The following is an 18,418-nucleotide window of genomic DNA, read 5'->3' as shown; positions in this document are numbered from 1 at the left end:
CCTCTCCTACCTTGCACTGCTACTTGTTCCATGTTCAGATCTGATGCATGTGCTTAGTCTGATGCATGTGGTTAAGTATGCTTGTGCATCTGTAATGTTGTTTTCGGTAATTAATCTCATACGGAAATTGCCTAATTCTCCAACATAGAAGAGAACGTAATTAGTACTTTACTACTACCTTGGTTCTAGAAGAAGCTGGCAGCTATGCAGGCTGCAGATGACTCCACCTGCACCTCCACTCCATTGTCGCCGTCGACGCGTCGAGCCGCCGCGCACTAAAACGAGTGGTGGTTGTCCCACAAGACCAGGTACACCGCGGGCTGCGTTACCTGCATCACCATCATGACCGTCCACTGCACCGCGCTCGACGCCGTCCCAAAGGCCAGCAGCTTGGACGAGGAGGCCGCCGCCAGCACGGCCACGGGCACGACGCACAATCCGTCGAGCAGAGCCAGGGCGGCAGCCCCCGCGTAGAAGTTGCCGGAGCCGACGAGCGCGAGCCTCCTGCGCATGGTGACGCCAAAGCGGATGACGCCGGCATCCTTGAGGACCGGCACCGCGCAGACGCGGTGGAAGAAGGCGGCGTTGAACACCGTCGCTGCCAGGAATGCGGCACCGCCGCCCAGCAGAACGAACGGCAGCTCGCGCTCGCCCAGAACGTCGAGTAGTCGGAAGGCGGACGGGATCACCGCCACGTAGGCTCCGGCAGTGACGACCGCCTTGAGGAAGAAGGAGAAGAGGTGACAGGCACGGGCCGCTTGCGCAGGCTCACCAACATGTCCTTGGCGTGGGCGCGGCCGCGGAAGACGCCGGTGCGGTACAGTCTGGCGAAGGAGGTCACAAGCCTGGTGCTGTAGATCTGGGTGAGCAAGGCATCGACGAGGACGTGGCCGAAGGAAAATGAGAAGAAGAGACAGGGAAGGCCGCTGGAAACGCCGGCGCCAGAGACAAGGCGGGAGACGAGAAAGGCGTCTGCCCGGATTTTACATACGCCACATTCCGTTTCAAAAATCAGGTCCAAACCCGGCCCAACGTGTAAGCCCAACCCATGATTTCCGGGCAGCGCTGCCCATGTCTAGTTTTTTTTTTTTGAGAAACACAGTACAATGTAGACGCTCATATTCACGCGCATACACTCACCCCATGAACGCACACACGCACACCCTACCCATATGAGCACCTCCGAAAGACTGAGCCGGCGGGGATCTTGAAATTGACGAAGTCACCTGTGGCGGCTCGCTGTCGACGCGAACGTCGTCTCCCACTGAAAGAATATTCCACTTTAATGAGACACACGGATGTAAAACCTGGGACTTGAACTCTGGTGGGCTAGGGGTACAACCACCCTCCTAACCAACAAACCTCAGGTTGGTTCTCGCTGCCCATGTCTAGTTGTACCCCAATGCTACACCTACTTGGATTTCTTACGGACAGGAGACCACTAGATGGCGTCTGAATAATGTATAATGTGACAATTTGATACGGATGGATAATCAAAATACTAGGGTTCAACATTCAAGAGTAAATCTCATAGTTTTAGATGAAATCTTCAAAGAGTCCGGCTTTGAACTCATAAAACCATGAACGGCCTAGCACGTCATACAATAGTAAAAGAATATCAAAAGAATGGAAGAACGGAACTTGGGCACTACTATCGAAAAGACTACTTGTGGCGTACCATATCCGCCTACTGGTGACATGCTGTCCACGCGCAGCTGGTAATTGTTACCCGTGGCGTACCACCTTATGCGCCACGGGTATTGCACATACCCGTGTCGCACCACGTCAGTGCGCCACCGGGATATATACGTTTTTTTCTTTAAAAACGTTCTCCCTTTCTATTTGTCTCAAAATTAAAATATATTATTTTGCTTATGTTTGGTATATAAAAACTATTTGGAAATAGCAGTTTTGCCATTAGCCCCCGTGGCCCACCTATTTCCCACCCCGGTAGAAAACCAAATCCTAACAGATCCCGTGGCAGTTTTTCCATTAACCCACCGCCCCACTGGAAGTTTTTGCCATCAGGTCCTCATCGCCGTCGGGAGGTAGTAGGAGCAAGAGCCGGTGACGGTCAGCCGAGGTGGCGGCATTTCTCGAAGTCCATGACAAGGAGCTACACAAATGGGAGTGTGTGGACGAGGTCGGTGCCCTCAAGGAGGAGAAGGAGCACAAGGCTAGGGCAGCTGACGACAAGGGCCGGCGTGACACGAACATGGGTGCGGTCTAGGGGCCAAGTACGAGGAGCGCAATGACGAGTTAAGATGTAGCCGGGGCAGAGTAGGGTACCAGTGGCAGAGGAACTTGAGGCGGTGGCGTGCTTGCAGGAGCAGCACCTGGCGGGGACAAGCAACGATAGAAGGACGTGGGACACGCTCGGTGGAAGTGCGACCGTGGCCACTCGGGTCAGGGCTTGGAGCAAGGTTCAGTTGAGGAAAGAGGAGGCAAGGAAGAAGAGAGAAGGGCGGGTGAGAGGGAGAGAGACATGATGCCTGGATGCCTCGACCAATAAAATGTGTGCGTGAAAGAGTGATACGTCTCCGACGTATCGATAATTTCTTATGTTCCATGCCACATTATTGATGGTATCTACATGTTTTATGCATACTTTATGTCATTATTATGCGTTTTTCGGAACTAACCTATTGACGAGATGCCGAACGGCCAGTTGTTGTTTTCTGCTGTTTTTGGTTTCAGAAATCCTAGTAAGGAAATATTCTCGGAATTGGACGAAATCAACGCCCAGCATCTTAGAATCCCCGGGAGCTTCCAGAACACCCGAGAGCCGCCAGAGAGGGGCCACAAGGGGCCCACACATGGTGGCGGCGCGGCCCAGGAGGGGGGCGCGCCGCCCTAGTGTCTGGTGGCCCCAGGCCCCTTCTGACGCCGCCCTTCCGCCTACTTAAGGTCTCCGTCGCAAAAACCCTATCACGTTCGACGAAACCAGAAAAAACCTTCCAGAGCCGCCGCCATCGCGAAGCCAAGATCTGGGGGACAGGAGTCTCTGTTCCGGCACGCCGCCGGGACGGGGAAGTGCCCCCAGAAGGCTTCTCCATCAACACCACCGCCATCTTCATCAACGCTGCTGTCTCCCATGAGGAGGGAGTAGTTCTCCATCGAGGCTCGGGGCTGTACCGGTAGCTATGTGGTTAATCTCTCTCCAATGTGCTTCAATACAATAATCTCATGAGCTGCCTTACATGATTGAGATTCATATGATGATGCTTGCAATCTAGATGTCATTATGCTAGTCAAGTGGGTTTTACTTATGTGATCTCCGGAGACTCCTTGTCCCACGTGTGTAAAGGTGACAGTGTGTTCACCGTGTGGGTCTCTTAGGCTGTATTTCACAGAATACTTATTCACTATTATGAATGGCATAGTGAAGTGCTTATTTATATCCCTTTATGATTGCAATGTGTTTTGTATCACAATTTATCTGTGTGCTACTCTAGTGATGTTATTAAAGTAGTTTATTCCTCCTGCACGGTGTAATGGTGACAGTGTGTGCATCGTGTAGTACTTGGCGTAGGCTATGATTGTGATCTCTTGTAGATTATGAAGTTAACTATTGCTATGATAGTATTGATGTGATCTATTCCTCCTTTCGTAGTGTGAAGGTGACAGTGTGCATGCTATGTTAGTACTTGGTTTGGTTATGTTGATCTGTTATGCACTCTAAGGTTATTTAAATATGAACATTGAATATTGTGGAGCTTGTTAACTCCGGCATTGAGGGTTCGTGTAATCCTACACAGTTAGTGGTGTTCATCATCCAACAAGAGGGTGTAGAGTCTAGCATCTATCTATTTATTCTGTTATGTGATCAATGTTGAGAGTGTCCACTAGTGAAAGTATGATCCCTAGGCCTTGTTCCTAAATACTGCTATCGCTGCTTGTTTACTGTTTTACTGCATTTATACTGCCTGCAATATTACTACCATCAACTGCACGCCAGCAAGCACTTTTCTGGCACCGTTACTACTGCTCATATTCATTCATACCACTTGTATTTCACTATCTCTTCGCCGAACTAGTGCACCTATTAGGTGTGTTGGGGACACAAGAGACTTCTTGCTTTGTTGTTGCAGGGTTGCATGAGAGGGATATCTTTGACCTCTTCCTCCCTGAGTTCGATAAACCTTGGGTGATCCACTTAAGGGAAACTTGCTGCTGTTCTACAAACCTCTGCTCTTGGAGGCCCAACACTGTCTACAAGAATAGAAGCACCCGTAGACATCAAGCTATTTTCTGGCGCCGTTGCCGGGGAGGAAAGGTAAAAGGCTCTCATACTCCGGTCCCAGGTAAAGTACTCTTCTGGTGCCATTGTGTGAGTGCTCAAAGCTATTTCCTTTAGATCCTATAATTGCATCTTTTTGTTTCTTGTTTACACTAGTTTGGCATAATGGACAACAGTGAGCTTCTTATTCTATTTCCTGATTTAAGACATGGATGGTTTGATGCGAAAATTAAAAAACCCATGGAACATATTAGTATGAACACTTTGAATACCATTGTTGCTAATGATATAGAAAGTTCTAAGCTTGGGGAAGCTGGCTTTGATGAGCATGATATTTTTAGTCCCCCAAGCATTGAGGAGAAAATTTACTTTGATGATACTTTGCCTCCTATTTATGATGATTATAATGATAGTAGTCTTTTAGTACCGCCTGTTATGGAGGATAAATTTGATTATGATTACAATATGCCTCCTATATTTGATGATGAGAATAATAATGATAGCTACTTTGTTGAATTTGCTCCCACTATTACTAATAAAATTTATTATGCTTATGTGGAGAGTAATGATACTTTTATGCATGTGAATAAGAATGCTTTATGTGATACTTATATTGTTGAATTTGTTCATGATGCCTCTGAAAGTTATTATGAGAGAGGGAAACATGGTTATATGCATCTTAATAATATTAAGTTTCCCCTCTTTATGTTGAGAATTTTGAAGTTACTCGTGTTTTATCTTCCTATGCTTGTTACTTTGCTCTTCATGAACTTGTTTATTTACAAGATTCCTATGCATAGGAAGCATGTTAGGCTTAAATGTGTTTTGAATTTGCTTCTTGATGCTCTCTTTTGCTTCAACTCTTATTTCTTGCGAGTGCATCATTAAAATTGCTGAGCCCATCTTAATGGCTATAAAGAAAGCACTTCTTGGGAGATAACCCATGTGTTTATTTTGCTACTGTACCTTTGTTTTATATTTGAGTCTTGGAAGTTGTTACTACTGTAGCAACCTCTCATTATCTTTATTTTATTGCATTGTTGTGCCAAGTAAAGTCTTTGATAGCAAGGTTGATACTAGATTTGGATTACTGCGCAGAAACAGATTTCTGTCTGTCACGAATCTGGGCAGAATTCTCTGTAGGTAACTCAGAAAAATCTGCCAATTTACGTGTGTGATCCTCAGATATGTACGCAACTTTCATTCAATTTGAGCATTTTCATCTGAGCAAGTCTGGTGCCACTTTAAAATTCGTCTTTACGGACTGTTCTGTTTTGACAGATTCTGCCTTTTATTTCGCATTGCCTCTTTTGCTGTGTTGGTTGGATTTCTTTGTTCCATTGACTTCCAGTAGCTTTGGGCAATGTCCAGAAGTGTTAAGAATAATTGTGTCACCTCTGAACATGTGAATTTTTAATTATGCACTAACCCTCTAATGAGTTTGTTTCGAGTTTGGTGTGGAGGAAGTTTTCAAGGGTCAAGAGAGGAGGATGATATACTATGATCAAGAAGAGTGAAGAGTCTAAGCTTGGGGATGCCCCGGTGGTTCATCCCTGCATATTTCAAGAAGACTCAAGCATCTAAGCTTGGGGATGCCCAAGGCATCCCCTTCTTCATCGACAACTTATCAGGTTTCTTCTCTTGAAACTATATTTTTATTCGGTCACATCTTATGTGCATTACTTGGAGCGTCTGTGTGCTTTTATTTTTGTTTTGTTATTTTTCATTCTCTTAATAAATGCTTGTGTGGGAGAGAGACACGCTCCGCTGGTTCATATGAACACATGTGTTCTTAGCTTTTAATGTTCATGGCGAAGGTTGAAACTGCTTCGTTAATTGTTATATGGTTGGAAACGGGAAATGCTACATGTAGTAATTGATAAAATGTCTTGGATAATTTGATACTTGGCAATTGTTGTGCTCATGTTTAAGCTCTTGCATCATATACTTTGCACCTATTAATGAAGAAATACATAGAGCTTGCTAAAATTTGGTTTGCATAATTGGTCTCTCTAAAGTCTAGATAATTTCTAGTATTGAGTTTGAACAACAAGGAAGACGGTGTAGAGTCTTATAATGTTTACAATATGTCTTTTATGTGAGTTTTGCTGCACCGGTTCATCCTTGTGTTTGTTTCAAATAACCTTGCTAGCCTAAAACCTTGTATCGAGAGGGAATACTTCTCATGCATCCAAAATCCTTGAGCCAACCACTATGCCATTTGTGTCCACCATATCTACCTACTACATGGTATTTCTCCGCCATTCCAAAGTAAATTGCTTGAGTGCTACCTTTAAAATTTCCATTCTTTACCTTTGCAATATATAGCTCATGGGACAAATAGCTTAATAACTATTGTGGTATTGAATATGTACTTATGCACTTTATCTCTTATTAAGTTGGTTGTTGTGCGATAACCATGTTCCTGGGGACGCCATCAACTACTCTTTGTTGAATATCATGTGAGTTGCTATCCATGTTCGTCTTGTCTGAAGTAAGGGCGGTTTTCACAATCAAATGGTTTGAGTATGCATACTGTTAGAGAAGAACATTGGGCCGCTAACTAAAGCCATGATTCATGGTGGAAGTTTCAGTTTGGACATAAAACCTCAATATCTTATGAGAATATTATCTGTTGTTGAATGCTTAAGCATTAAAAGAGGAGTCCATTATCTGTTGTCTATGTTGTCCCGGTATGGGTGTCTAAGTTGAAGAATGATCAAAAGCGAGAAATCCAATGCGAACTTTCTCCTTAGACCCTTGTACAGGTGGCATAGAGGTACCCCTTTGTGACACTTGGTTGAAACATATGTTATGCAATGATAATCCGTGTTAACCCAAGCCAATTAAGACAAGGTGCGGGCACTATTAGTACACTATGCATGAGGCTTGCAACTTGTAAGATATAATTTACATGATACATATGCTTTATTACTACCGTTGACAAAATTGTTTCATGTTTTCAAAATAAAAGCTCTAGCACAAATATAGCAATCGATGCTTTCCTCTTTGAAGGACCTTTCTTTTAATTTTATGTTGAGTCAGTTCACCTATTTCTCTTCACCTCAAGAAGCAAACACTTGTGTGAACTGTGCATTGATTCCTACATACTTGCATATTGCACCTGTTATATTACTTTACATTGACAATATCCATGAGATATACATGTTATAAGTTGAAAGCAACCGCTGAAACTTAATCTTCCTTTGTGTTGCTTCAATACCTCTACTTTGAATTATTGCTTTATGAGTTAACTCTTATGCAAGACTTATTGATGCTTGTCTTGAAGTACTATTCATGAAAAGTCTTTGCTTTATGATTCATTTGTTTAACTCATGTCATTACCATTGCTTTGTCGCTGCATTCATTACATATGCTTACAATAGTATGATCAAGGTTATGATGGCATGTCACTCCAGAAATTATCTTTGTTATCGTTTACCTGCTCGGGACGAGCAGGAACTAAGCTTGGGGATGCTGATACGTCTCCGACGTATCGATAATTTCTTATGTTCCATGCCACATTATTGATGATATCTACATGTTTTATGCATACTTTATGTCATTATTATGCGTTTTCCGGAACTAACCTATTGACGAGATGCCGAAGGGCCAGTTGCTGTTTTCTGCTGTTTTCGGTTTCAGAAATCCTAGTAAGAAAATATTCTCGGAATTGGACGAAATCAACGCCCAGCATCTTACAATCCCCGGGAGCTTCCAGAACACCCGAGAGCCGCCAGAGAGGGGCCACAGGGGGCCCACACATGGTGGCGGCGCGGCCCAGGAGGGGGGCGCGCCGCCCTAGTGTCTGGTGGCCCCAGGCCCCTTCTGATGCCGCCCTTCCGCCTACTTAAGGTCTCCGTCGCGAAAACCCTATCACGTTCGACGAAACCAGAAAAAACCTTCCAGAGCCGCCGCCATCGCGAAGCCAAGATCTGGGGGACAGGAGTCTCTGTTCCGGCACGCCGCCGGGACGGGGAAGTGCCCCCGGAAGGCTTCTCCATCAACACCACCGCCATCTTCATCAACGCTGCTGTCTCCCATGAGGAGGGAGTAGTTCTCCATCGAGGCTCGGGGCTGTACCGGTAGCTATGTGGTTAATCTCTCTCCTATGTGCTTCAATACAATAATCTCATGAGCTGCCTTACATGATTGAGATTCATATGATGATGCTTGTAATCTAGATGTCATTATGCTAGTCAAGTGGGTTTTACTTATGTGATCTCCGGAGACTCCTTGTCCCACGTGTGTAAAGGTGAGAGTGTGTGCACCGTGTGGGTCTCTTAGGCTATATTTCACAGAATACTTATTCACTGTTATGAATGGCATAGTGAAGTGCTTATTTATATCCCTTTATGATTGCAATGTGTTTTGTATCACAATTTATCTGTGTGCTACTCTAGTGATGTTATTAAAGTAGTTTATTCCTCCTGCACGGTGTAATGGTGATAGTGTGTGCATCGTGTAGTACTTGGCGTAGGCTATGATTGTGATCTCTTGTAGATTATGAAGTTAACTATTGCTATGATAGTATTGATGTGATCTATTCCTCCTTTCGTAGTGTGAAGGTGACAGTGTGCATGCTATGTTAGTACTTGGTTTGGTTATGTTGATCTGTTATGCACTCTAAGGTTATTTAAATATGAACATTGAATATTGTGGAGCTTGTTAACTCCGGCATTGAGGGTTCGTGTAATCCTACACAGTTAGTGGTGTTCATCATCCAACAAGAGGGTGTAGAGTCTAGCATCTATCTATTTATTCTGTTATGTGATCAATGTTGAGAGTGTCCACTAGTGAAAGTATGATCCCTAGGCCTTGTTCCTAAATACTGCTATCGCTGCTTGTTTACTGTTTTACTGCATTTATACTGCCTGCAATATTAGTACCATCAACTGCACGCCAGCAAGCACTTTTCTGGCGCCGTTACTACTGCTCATATTCATTCATACCACTTGTATTTCACCATCTCTTTGCCGAACTAGTGGACCTATTAGGTGTGTTGGGGACACAAGAGACTTCTTGCTTTGTGGTTGCAGGGTTGCATGAGAGGGATATCTTTGACCTCTTCCTCCCTGAGTTCGATAAACCTTGGGTGATCCACTTAAGGGAAACTTGCTGCTGTTCTACAAACCTCTGCTCTTGGAGGCCCAACACTGTCTACAAGAATAGAAGCACCCGTAGACATCAAAGAGCACACGAATTGTGTGCTTCTCTGCAAACGCTGGGAGCAGTTGGATATAACAAGGATGTTTTTGCACAGCGCAATCACTGACTTATTGTCCACGAGAAGCTTGATCTTCCTTGGCTCTTCACCTCTTAATTTTTTTAGCAATCTTCCGAGCCAAACTGCCTGATAGGCAGCTGCTGAGGTAGCGATATATTCTGCCTCACAGCTTGACAGTGCCACTGTATTCGATCTGTTTCTGAGTTCTCCATGTAATTGCACTCGATCCAAGGAGAAAAACCAGACTAGAGGTACTCTTGCGAGCGTCCAGATCACCTGCCAGATCATTGTCACTATGAACCACATCCTGCTTTGTACACACAGCCAAGCTTACAGTACCTTTTGTACATATTGAAGAATCTGCTTCAGAACTGCCTAGTGCTCCCTTCTAGGTGCCTCCATGAATCTGCTTACAATTACCACATAGTAGGTTATATTCGGCCTTGTGTTTACTAGATATGACTCCCAACAAGGTGCCTTCAGCTTGCAGAGCTTCAAGCGATTCTCCATAGGAAGGTGGCAAGGGTGCAATTTTCCATCCCTTCAAGCTGCAGGATCTTCTTAGCATAGCCGGACTGACTGATCATGATCTGATCCTTTTCTTGCTTGACCTCTATGCCCAAGCAATAGCACAAGGCACCTAGGTCGCTCATCTGAAATAACTCATGCATCTGTTGTTTTCTTGGATGCCAGAAAATCAATTATACATTCCAAAGCTTGGTGTTTGTCTTGTGCTTGTGATTATGCCCGCATTAAAATGACTGCATACTATTGCCAACATTACCATTTTCTGATAAATTGTATTTTGCAGGCAAGAAAAGTATGCAATCCTGCAACTTTTTATCGAAGAGAACCCATCAAATACATTACTAAGCTGATAAGATGTTTGCATCTTTCTTTACTATTTAATTTTTTCCATCTGGGATTTTCTCCCTTTTCCATTATAAGCATAACAGAAATACAAGATTCGGTTTTACTGACAACACAACAAAAGGGAAAGAGCAAGGTACCCAGCTAACAGGAGATATACGTTTTGGTAGGAAAACCCGCTGCTTGATCTCGACGTCGACAAACAAGCTACGGGGCAAAAAAACCTAACCCTATACTACATGATACAAAAGGAAACATCCACAAAACACATCCAGGAGAACAAGTCATAGCCACCAACAACAGCACAACCTAAAGAGGCCTCCAAACATCTTCTCAAGAACCGCCGTTTGTAATCATCAACACGTTCTGCCTGACCGAGGGAGTTGGTGGCGCCAACGGAACCTCTGCGTGCAGAGAAGAAGCACGCTGTAAGATTTGATCAGCTCCCGCCTTGATCTTATCGCCATCCTCCGCCCCATACAAACCTGCCCAAGAATACATAAAAGAGCAAATCGTCGCAATTGATGCCAAGGGAGAGCGAACCATAACATGTCCAAAGATAATTTTGTTCCTCACATTCCAAATGCCCCAATAGATAGCAGCAAGCAAAAACATATGAAATCTCTTCCCTTTTGGATACAACCGGCATAACCAAGTGATACTTGGCCAAAGAGATAAAGGGCAAAGATTAGTCCCTAAGATGCCTCCCAAATTACCCCAAACTACCTTGGCACTGGAACATTGGGAAAACTAATGCCTTGCTGTTTTGTTTTGAGCACAAAAGGAACAGAGAGGTGATCCAGACCATTTCCTCCTCTTTAGGTTATCTCTGTTCATGATGGAGTTTTGAAAAAGTTGCCACAGGAAGACTTTTATTTTCAAGGGATTTTTGGCTTTCCAAATCCACTTATTGTGTGAGCCGGCCAGGGGTCTCTCTAAGTGTTGATAAACTGATTTGGTAGAAAATCTACCGTTAGCATTTAAACTCCAGGAAATCTCATCAACAGAGGAATGGGGATGAGCTAAAGCACATGTTTTAATATGAGCCCATTGCACAACCATAGCAGGGGGCATCCTTCTCCTAAAAGGCACATCCATCCCGCAAGTGATGACTTTCTCAAACGTCCAATCCTACCCTTGACAGATATCAAACAAGGCAGGAACAGACTCAACCAAGGGAGTATCATTGAGCCAGGGATCAATCCAGAACCTCACCAAGTTCCCTTTGTTCAGGATAACTTTTCTCCCAACAATGTAATACTCCTTTACCTTCAATAAGTTTTTAACCGACACCACCCAGGAGAATCATGCGCCCTAGGTTTGACCGACACCACCGATTTATCACGAAGGTACTTGGCTTTAATAATATGTTGCCACAAACCATTTTGAGTCTCTAATTTCCACCACCATTTACACAAGAGACTAATGTTTTATTTGCTCAAATCTTTAACCCCAAGGCCCCCTTTCTTTTTGGAGCGACAAATTCTTGTCCATTTAACCATGTAATATTTTCTTTTCTTTGTTTTTTCAGCCCAAAAGAAACTTCTTCTATGTTTATCAAGCTTCTCCAAGAAGGTTTTTTTCAACAGGAACATGGACATGTAAAAGTAAGGGATACTAGATAAACTGGAATCCAATAAAACCAGGCGCCCACCCAGAGTGGCTGAGTCCCCTATCCACGAATCCAACTTTTTTAACACTTTGGCATCAAGAAAATCCCAATCCACATAAGTTGTAAAAGTTACTGGCATACCAAGATATTTCATAGGGATCGAGCTGCCCAACCTGGCAACAAAACAGATCCGAATAGAACTGCGTCACCTCATATCAACATTGATAGTGAAGATTTCACTTTTCGTGAAGTTTATTTTTAGCCCCGACATAAGCTCGAACATAAACAACAACAACTTGACGTTGACATCCTTTGCAGGGTTACACGACAAACAAAGGACCGTATCATCGGTGTATTGCAGAATAGCAACACCTTTATCGATAAGATCAGGAGCCAACCCCTCAAACAAATCATTTTGTTGAGCTTGTAAAACCATTTTTGTCAATGACTCTCCAACCATATTAAACAAAAAAAGGAGCCATAGGGTCCCCTTGTCTCACACCTTTTGCACTTTGGAAGTAGGGTCAAACCTCATTATTAATTTTCACACTCGCTGTCCCATTGTGCAAAGATTGTCTGACCCAAGAACACCCAAGGGGATTAAAACCTCCTGCCTCATGACAACTCATCGGGAAATCCCAATTGACTTTGTCGTACGCTTTCTCAAAATCAATTTTCAAAATAATGCCAACTTGTTTTTTAACATGCACATGATGCATGGTTTCATGCAAGGAGAAAACCCCATCCATCAAGAACCTATTCTTAATGAAAGCATTCTGCTGCACCCTGAACAACTTGGAAGCATAGGGGTCTAGCCTGATAGCCAAAGTTTTTGTAATCAACTTGTAAATGCATCTAAGCAATCAAATGGGCCTAAATTGCTGAATCTTGTTGGCATCAGCCATCTTTGGAAACAAGGTAATCACCCCATAATTTAGGCGTTGCACATCAAGAGAACCCTGGTAGAAACTATAAAAAAGATTCATAATATCATCCTTCACCACCTCCCAGCAGTGCTGGTAAAACTCCGTAGGAATATTATCCGGACCAGGTGCGCGGTTAATATCCATAGCAAACAACGTATTTTTTACTTCCTCAACAGTGAAGGGTCTAGTCAGGTCATTATTATCTTTCTCATTTAACATCTCCTCCTCACTCCACAAGTTAGGAGAAAGTTTGAACAAATTACCAGGTTACAATGGTCCAAAAAGGTTTTTGTAGTAGTCAGTAGCATGTGCTAAAAGTTCCTTTGTTCCCTCTACAAGAACACCATTGTTGTCAAGGGAATGAATAGTATTTCTTCTTTTTCTTCCATTAGCGATTCTATGAAAATACGCGGTGTTCTGATCACCATGCAACAACCATCTTGCATGTGATCGTTGGTGCCAATAGGATTCCTCTTCGGCGTGAATATTGAAAAGCTCGGCCATAATCTGAGTTTTTCACCACATCAATAGGGGACAACTCAGCTATCCCCTCCATTTGTTCCAGGGAATCAAGCTCTTTTCTTAAATCAGCTTTCTTTTTCTTCATATGACCAAACAAATTAGAACCCCAACCTTTAAAGTATTTTTAAAATCTTTTAAGATTGATGTTTAGTACATCAATAGGGTCACTACTGTTAACCGGCCACAACCAGATTTCAGAAACTCTCTCCAGGAATTCCTCATTTTGTAACGAGGTTGTATCAAACTTAAACTCCTTATTTCTAGGTAGCACAATATTATCACCCGTATCTAAAAGAAAAGGGCTATGTTCAGATTGGTTTCTTACTAGTTTTTTCACACTCACCAAGGGAAACAATAGCTCCCAATCAAGAGACATCAAAATCCTATCTAGCTTTTCTAGAGTAGAATTCTTTTGTTTATTCGACCAGGTATATAAACCACCCGACATATAGATCCCTCGGAGATAAAGAGAATGAATAATGGAATTAAAAACATCGGAAGAGTGAGGTAAAACACAAGGCTTATTTTTTTCTTGTGATGTCCCGCAAGATATTGAAGTCCCCGCCAACAAAATAAGGACAGTCAACAGCTTGGCAAAATAAAGATAGTTTAGCCAGGAAATCCTCTTTCCTATTTTTGTGAGCGGGCCCATATACCACAATGGCAGCCCATCTACACTTTTTGACTTCGTCCCACATATTCATCAAAAGCATGAAATTACCCAACTTTACAGATTGAACCTCAAGGACCTCATATCTGGCCCCACAAAGGATACCACCAGATTTACCGACAGATGGAATCGATTTCCAGAAGAAATTGTTTCCAGGGTCAATTCTTCTAAAGAAGCTTTGTTTATAATCTTTTTTCATTGTTCCCTGAAGACCAACAAAATCGAGTTTATAATCAGCAATAATGTCAGTGAGGCAGGAGCTAATCCCTTTCTTCCCTGCCCCTCTAATATTCCAAATGCCGGCTAACATTTAAATATATCAGGGTTTTTTTTTGGTTTGGACAGATCTGCCAGGAAGCTGGGCAGATATGTCACATCTCTTTTGACTTCTCGTCACAGGTTTCGACATAGTCACATTTCTTTTCGACATTTTTTTCCTAGATTTTCGAGAACTGACAACAGTAAAGGAATCGTCTAATTCATCTGGACTTAATCACGTGAGGCTTAAAGGAGTTTCTCTACTATGATCATGATGCACAACAAAGGAGGATGCAGGAATAGTATCATTTTTCTGTGACAAATTATTTCTAGCTTTTTCAAGTTCTTTTATCATCTCAATACTTTCAAAATTATTAGATGGCACATCAATTCCCATCAAAGAAGCTCTAGACATAATCTCCAAATTACAAAGCACCTCAAAGGAATTAGTAGAGGGGGAAGTAGATGGAATACCTTCTAGATTCCTCTTCCTTGACATGGCCTCAGCTTGCTCCAATGTAGATCCCATCCTTCCTTCAGGGTTGCAGAGAATGTTCCTCATATCATTTCCAGGGAGCACCACATTTTTCTCACGGGGCAAATCAGGTCTATCAGCAGAAGGAGGCGACTGAACAAAATAGTCAGATTGAGTATCTCCCATATTAACGCCGTTTCCAACTTCAGTAACCACAGGTTCAGATGTCCAACCAGGACCAGTCATAGCAGCAACATAGGACTCAACCATTTTCATATTTTTTCCATTGACAGTTGAAACAACTTCTTTTTCGACCACTGGAGTAATGAGGGCTAAAGGAGACACAACATCAGGGAGGGCTTTGCCCACCCTAGGAGACACATGTCCAACCAAAGTACTATCCTCTTCAAAAGTAGCATCATGAATCTCAGCATTTTTTAGTCTCCTCTCTCTTGCAATAGTATCAATAAGAATCTAATTGTAACCTTCACTTTCTTCATGAGAATCTCGTTCAGGAACAGTTTCAAGAACCTGAGTGTGGGATCTGCCGATTCCCGTCCCAACAGACTGACTGTTATCACCAGTTTGACCATCACCCGAAGCAGCAGAGGCAGCAGAATAAGAACCAGTTCTGGCACGTTTAGGAGAAGACGGTACAGAAGTATTTGTAACGGTTACATCATTTCGCATCACAGGTGGTCGTTGAGCAACAATAGTTTCAACTTCATAGGAAAAGATGTAGAAATAATCTCCCAACACACTCTCTGCTGTTTCAGGAAGGTTATTGATATCTCTATATCCCAGGAGAATCCTACAGTACTCAGGTTTGTGTAACGTAGCTTGATCAACCTCCAAGGTAACTCCAACTAGAGAACCTGCATAAGCTGCATGATCATCACAACGCTTCTCAGGAGGAATATTTCGGACTCTCACCCATGCTTTGTTTAGCATTCCCGAAGCTCCGATAGCAGCAGACCAGGGAGATAAATTCAGAACAGCATCAAAGGTTTTCATCTGATTTTTTTTTTGCCCCAGAACAAAGCACGATTCACCTCATTAGGATTCGGAAAACACATAATGAACTGAGAGGAATCGATAGGCCTAGCCGTACATCTCCAACTCGAACCCAAGTACACTCTGGAAGTTGGATTACCCTCAAGAACAGTTATCACAATACTCGAAGCACGATCCTTAACTTGCCTATTTGAAGATGAATCAGGAAAGTAAAAGAACTTGACCAGGGGACTGAAATCCACACATAGATGATGTACATTCCTAGGGTAATTTTGGCTGACAAATCTGATTGATATGCCCAAGTTTTCCACATCTCTCACATCTAATAGTAGGACAACGAGCAGTAAAGTGCACCTTACTCCCGCAATTGAGACATGAGGGATCAGGTTGAGGAAGATTTTGCTGCGCAGCCCTGGAGCTTCCACTGACTTGAGCAATAGCTTTGTCCTTCCCGATGGTTTGAGCGGATACCGCGCCCGCTTCCCAGCATCCAGGTTGCGGTAGAGGTTGCTGCGTGGCCCTGAGATTCCCACCACCTTGACACTTATTTGGAACAGCGGAAGTACTTCAAAGCGTATGGGTAACAATACTTATACCGATTACAGCTTAATATTGTTGTTGTTAATTTCAGAGTCAAAGATATATATTTTCGGAAAATTAAATGAACAAGCTTGATGCAGGAGCCCACTTGTACGCTTCATGCATCCAAGAGGCACGCATTAGTAAACTGGTACTTCAACAATTATACTTACCGGTAGACAGAAGTATATATTTACAAGAACCAAGCATGCTATAATACCGAGTTTCATACGAATGCTAATATACCCAAGCTGCTGCAGCAACTTACTAACTCAAATCTTCTTGGAAACTAATCTCGGTATAAGTAATGATCAGTAGATTCAGTAGTCAGTACTAACTGCCGGCTGGGGCCTGGCCTGGGCTCTGCGTCGTTTCAGCGATCTGCACTGTCACGGGCTGCAGCTCCACGCCATCGACGGCGAGCTGCTTGTACTCTCCGGCGAAGTTGAGGTGGACATTGTCGGCGACCTCGTTGTGGTGGTTCTTGCACACCAGGTACACCACCGGCTGCGCCACCATCGTCAGAACCACCACCGCCCACAGAGCCACGGCCATGGCCGCCCCCGCGGCCACCTGGAACCAGGGGCCGAGACCCAGTGCGTCGTCAAGAACCAGCTCCAGGAAATACATCTGCAAAGCCACGAAGCATCCATCGAGCGGGACGAAGACGCCCGCCGCCGCCCAGAACTTGCCGGCGAGGAGGGAGCGGCTCTTGCCCACGGCGCCGAAGAGGACGGCGTCCTCTAGCACCGCCACCACGCATGACATATGGAACACCACGGAAACATACGCCGCGCCGGCGAGGAACGCGGCGCCGCCGAGCAGCTGCAGCGGCAGGACGACGACCTCGTCGGAAGTGTCAAGCTGCGGAAGCTCGAGCCAGGCGAGGGTGGATAAGGCGATGTAGAAGATGGCAAGGGGGACCACACTGATGAAACTGTGGATGAGCCGCTCCTTGAAAGTGAGGATACGTTTGGTGGCGCCGGAGTCGCCGTCGGTGCAATAGAGGGTGGCCACGCAGAACGGCAGAACACCGTAGATTGCGTTGCAGACTAGCGAGATCAGGAGGAGGAAGCACAAACAGAGGACCTCGGAGATACTGTAGGTGACTGCTTGGGCGATGAGAGAGGTGAGGTCGAAATCGGTGGCGACGATCCAGGAGAGGATGGCGCGGTTGGCGGCGATGTGCGCGAGGAATAGCGCGGAGAGAATGGCCGCGCCAGGGCCGCCGCTGCTCCTGATGGCGTGGAGGAGCACTCGGTAGGTCTCCCGGCAGATGCCGGCGAACCCGAGGGCTCCAAGATTCTGCTGCACCGGTTCCCAGTCCATTGGTCTTGCACGGGACGGTGGTCGTGAGACGTGAGGAAGGAGCTCGTACAATTTAGAACGGTAAGGCCTGATCTTGGTTCCAAGGCTGGAGGGTTGGGAACTGAATCAGCAGTAGCATGTTAAAGTGATTTATGATGGCATCGTCCCTGAAGCTTCTTGCACAGGGATCGAACCTACTTTGCTTTACCAACATCTTCTCTTCTTTACTAAGGCAATCATATTCTGATTCCTCTTTGATAAATTTTTTTCTTCGAAAATGGGCACTTTATTACTTGCGCCTTTTTGATAAACATATGGCGCCGGTCGGCCGGTCCAACTTTCTTAGTATTAACAATAACTCAATAACAATAACCTTCTCCTTTATCATGCTTAATTACTGGTTAGATTTTCTGTATCAGAGACAAATGAAAAGGGAGTGGAAAATTCTGTTCTTTTGTGGTGATGACAGCATGTAGAAGAAAATTTGGTAAAAGCTGGGTGTTTTTATTGTCTAATGACAGCTTTCAGAAAATGGATTCGGCGAGGTAATTAGAAATTCAATATTGCATGCAGTGTGACGTGGTTTGGCATAAGCTTATAGTATCCGTGCTACCTACTTGTACGGTTGTGCCAGACTTATGGTCTATCCACGTCACTCGTACGTGTTACAAATTCGTATACACATGGAGAAATGTATGATTGGTCAAGGATGAGTTC

The 18,418-nt window shown here is 44.1% G+C and overlaps 1 protein-coding gene across 1 annotated transcript; it reads right to left on the bottom strand.

The window, feature by feature from the left end:
- Positions 1 to 16,533: 16,533 nt before the first annotated feature.
- On the bottom strand, positions 16,534 to 17,889 carry LOC127346766 (uncharacterized). The gene has a single exon (XM_051373037.1). It carries the CDS (start codon positions 17,720 to 17,722, stop codon positions 16,727 to 16,729), a length of 996 nt encoding a protein of 331 aa, XP_051228997.1. The 5' UTR covers positions 17,723 to 17,889; the 3' UTR covers positions 16,534 to 16,726.
- Between the last annotated feature and the right edge of the window lie 529 nt (positions 17,890 to 18,418).

The sequence above is a fragment of the Lolium perenne genome, chromosome 1 (assembly GCF_019359855.2).
Source record: "Lolium perenne isolate Kyuss_39 chromosome 1, Kyuss_2.0, whole genome shotgun sequence".
Classification (NCBI taxonomy): domain Eukaryota; kingdom Viridiplantae; phylum Streptophyta; class Magnoliopsida; order Poales; family Poaceae; genus Lolium; species Lolium perenne.
The sequence above is the reverse complement of the archived record's forward strand: the minus strand, read 5'-3'. Positions and strand labels throughout refer to the sequence as shown.

Bases quoted from the DNA above. Each gene is read 5' to 3' on its own strand.
- LOC127346766 (XM_051373037.1), bottom strand. From the start codon at position 17,722: ATGGACTGGGAACCGGTGCAGCAGAATCTTGGAGCCCTCGGGTTCGCC.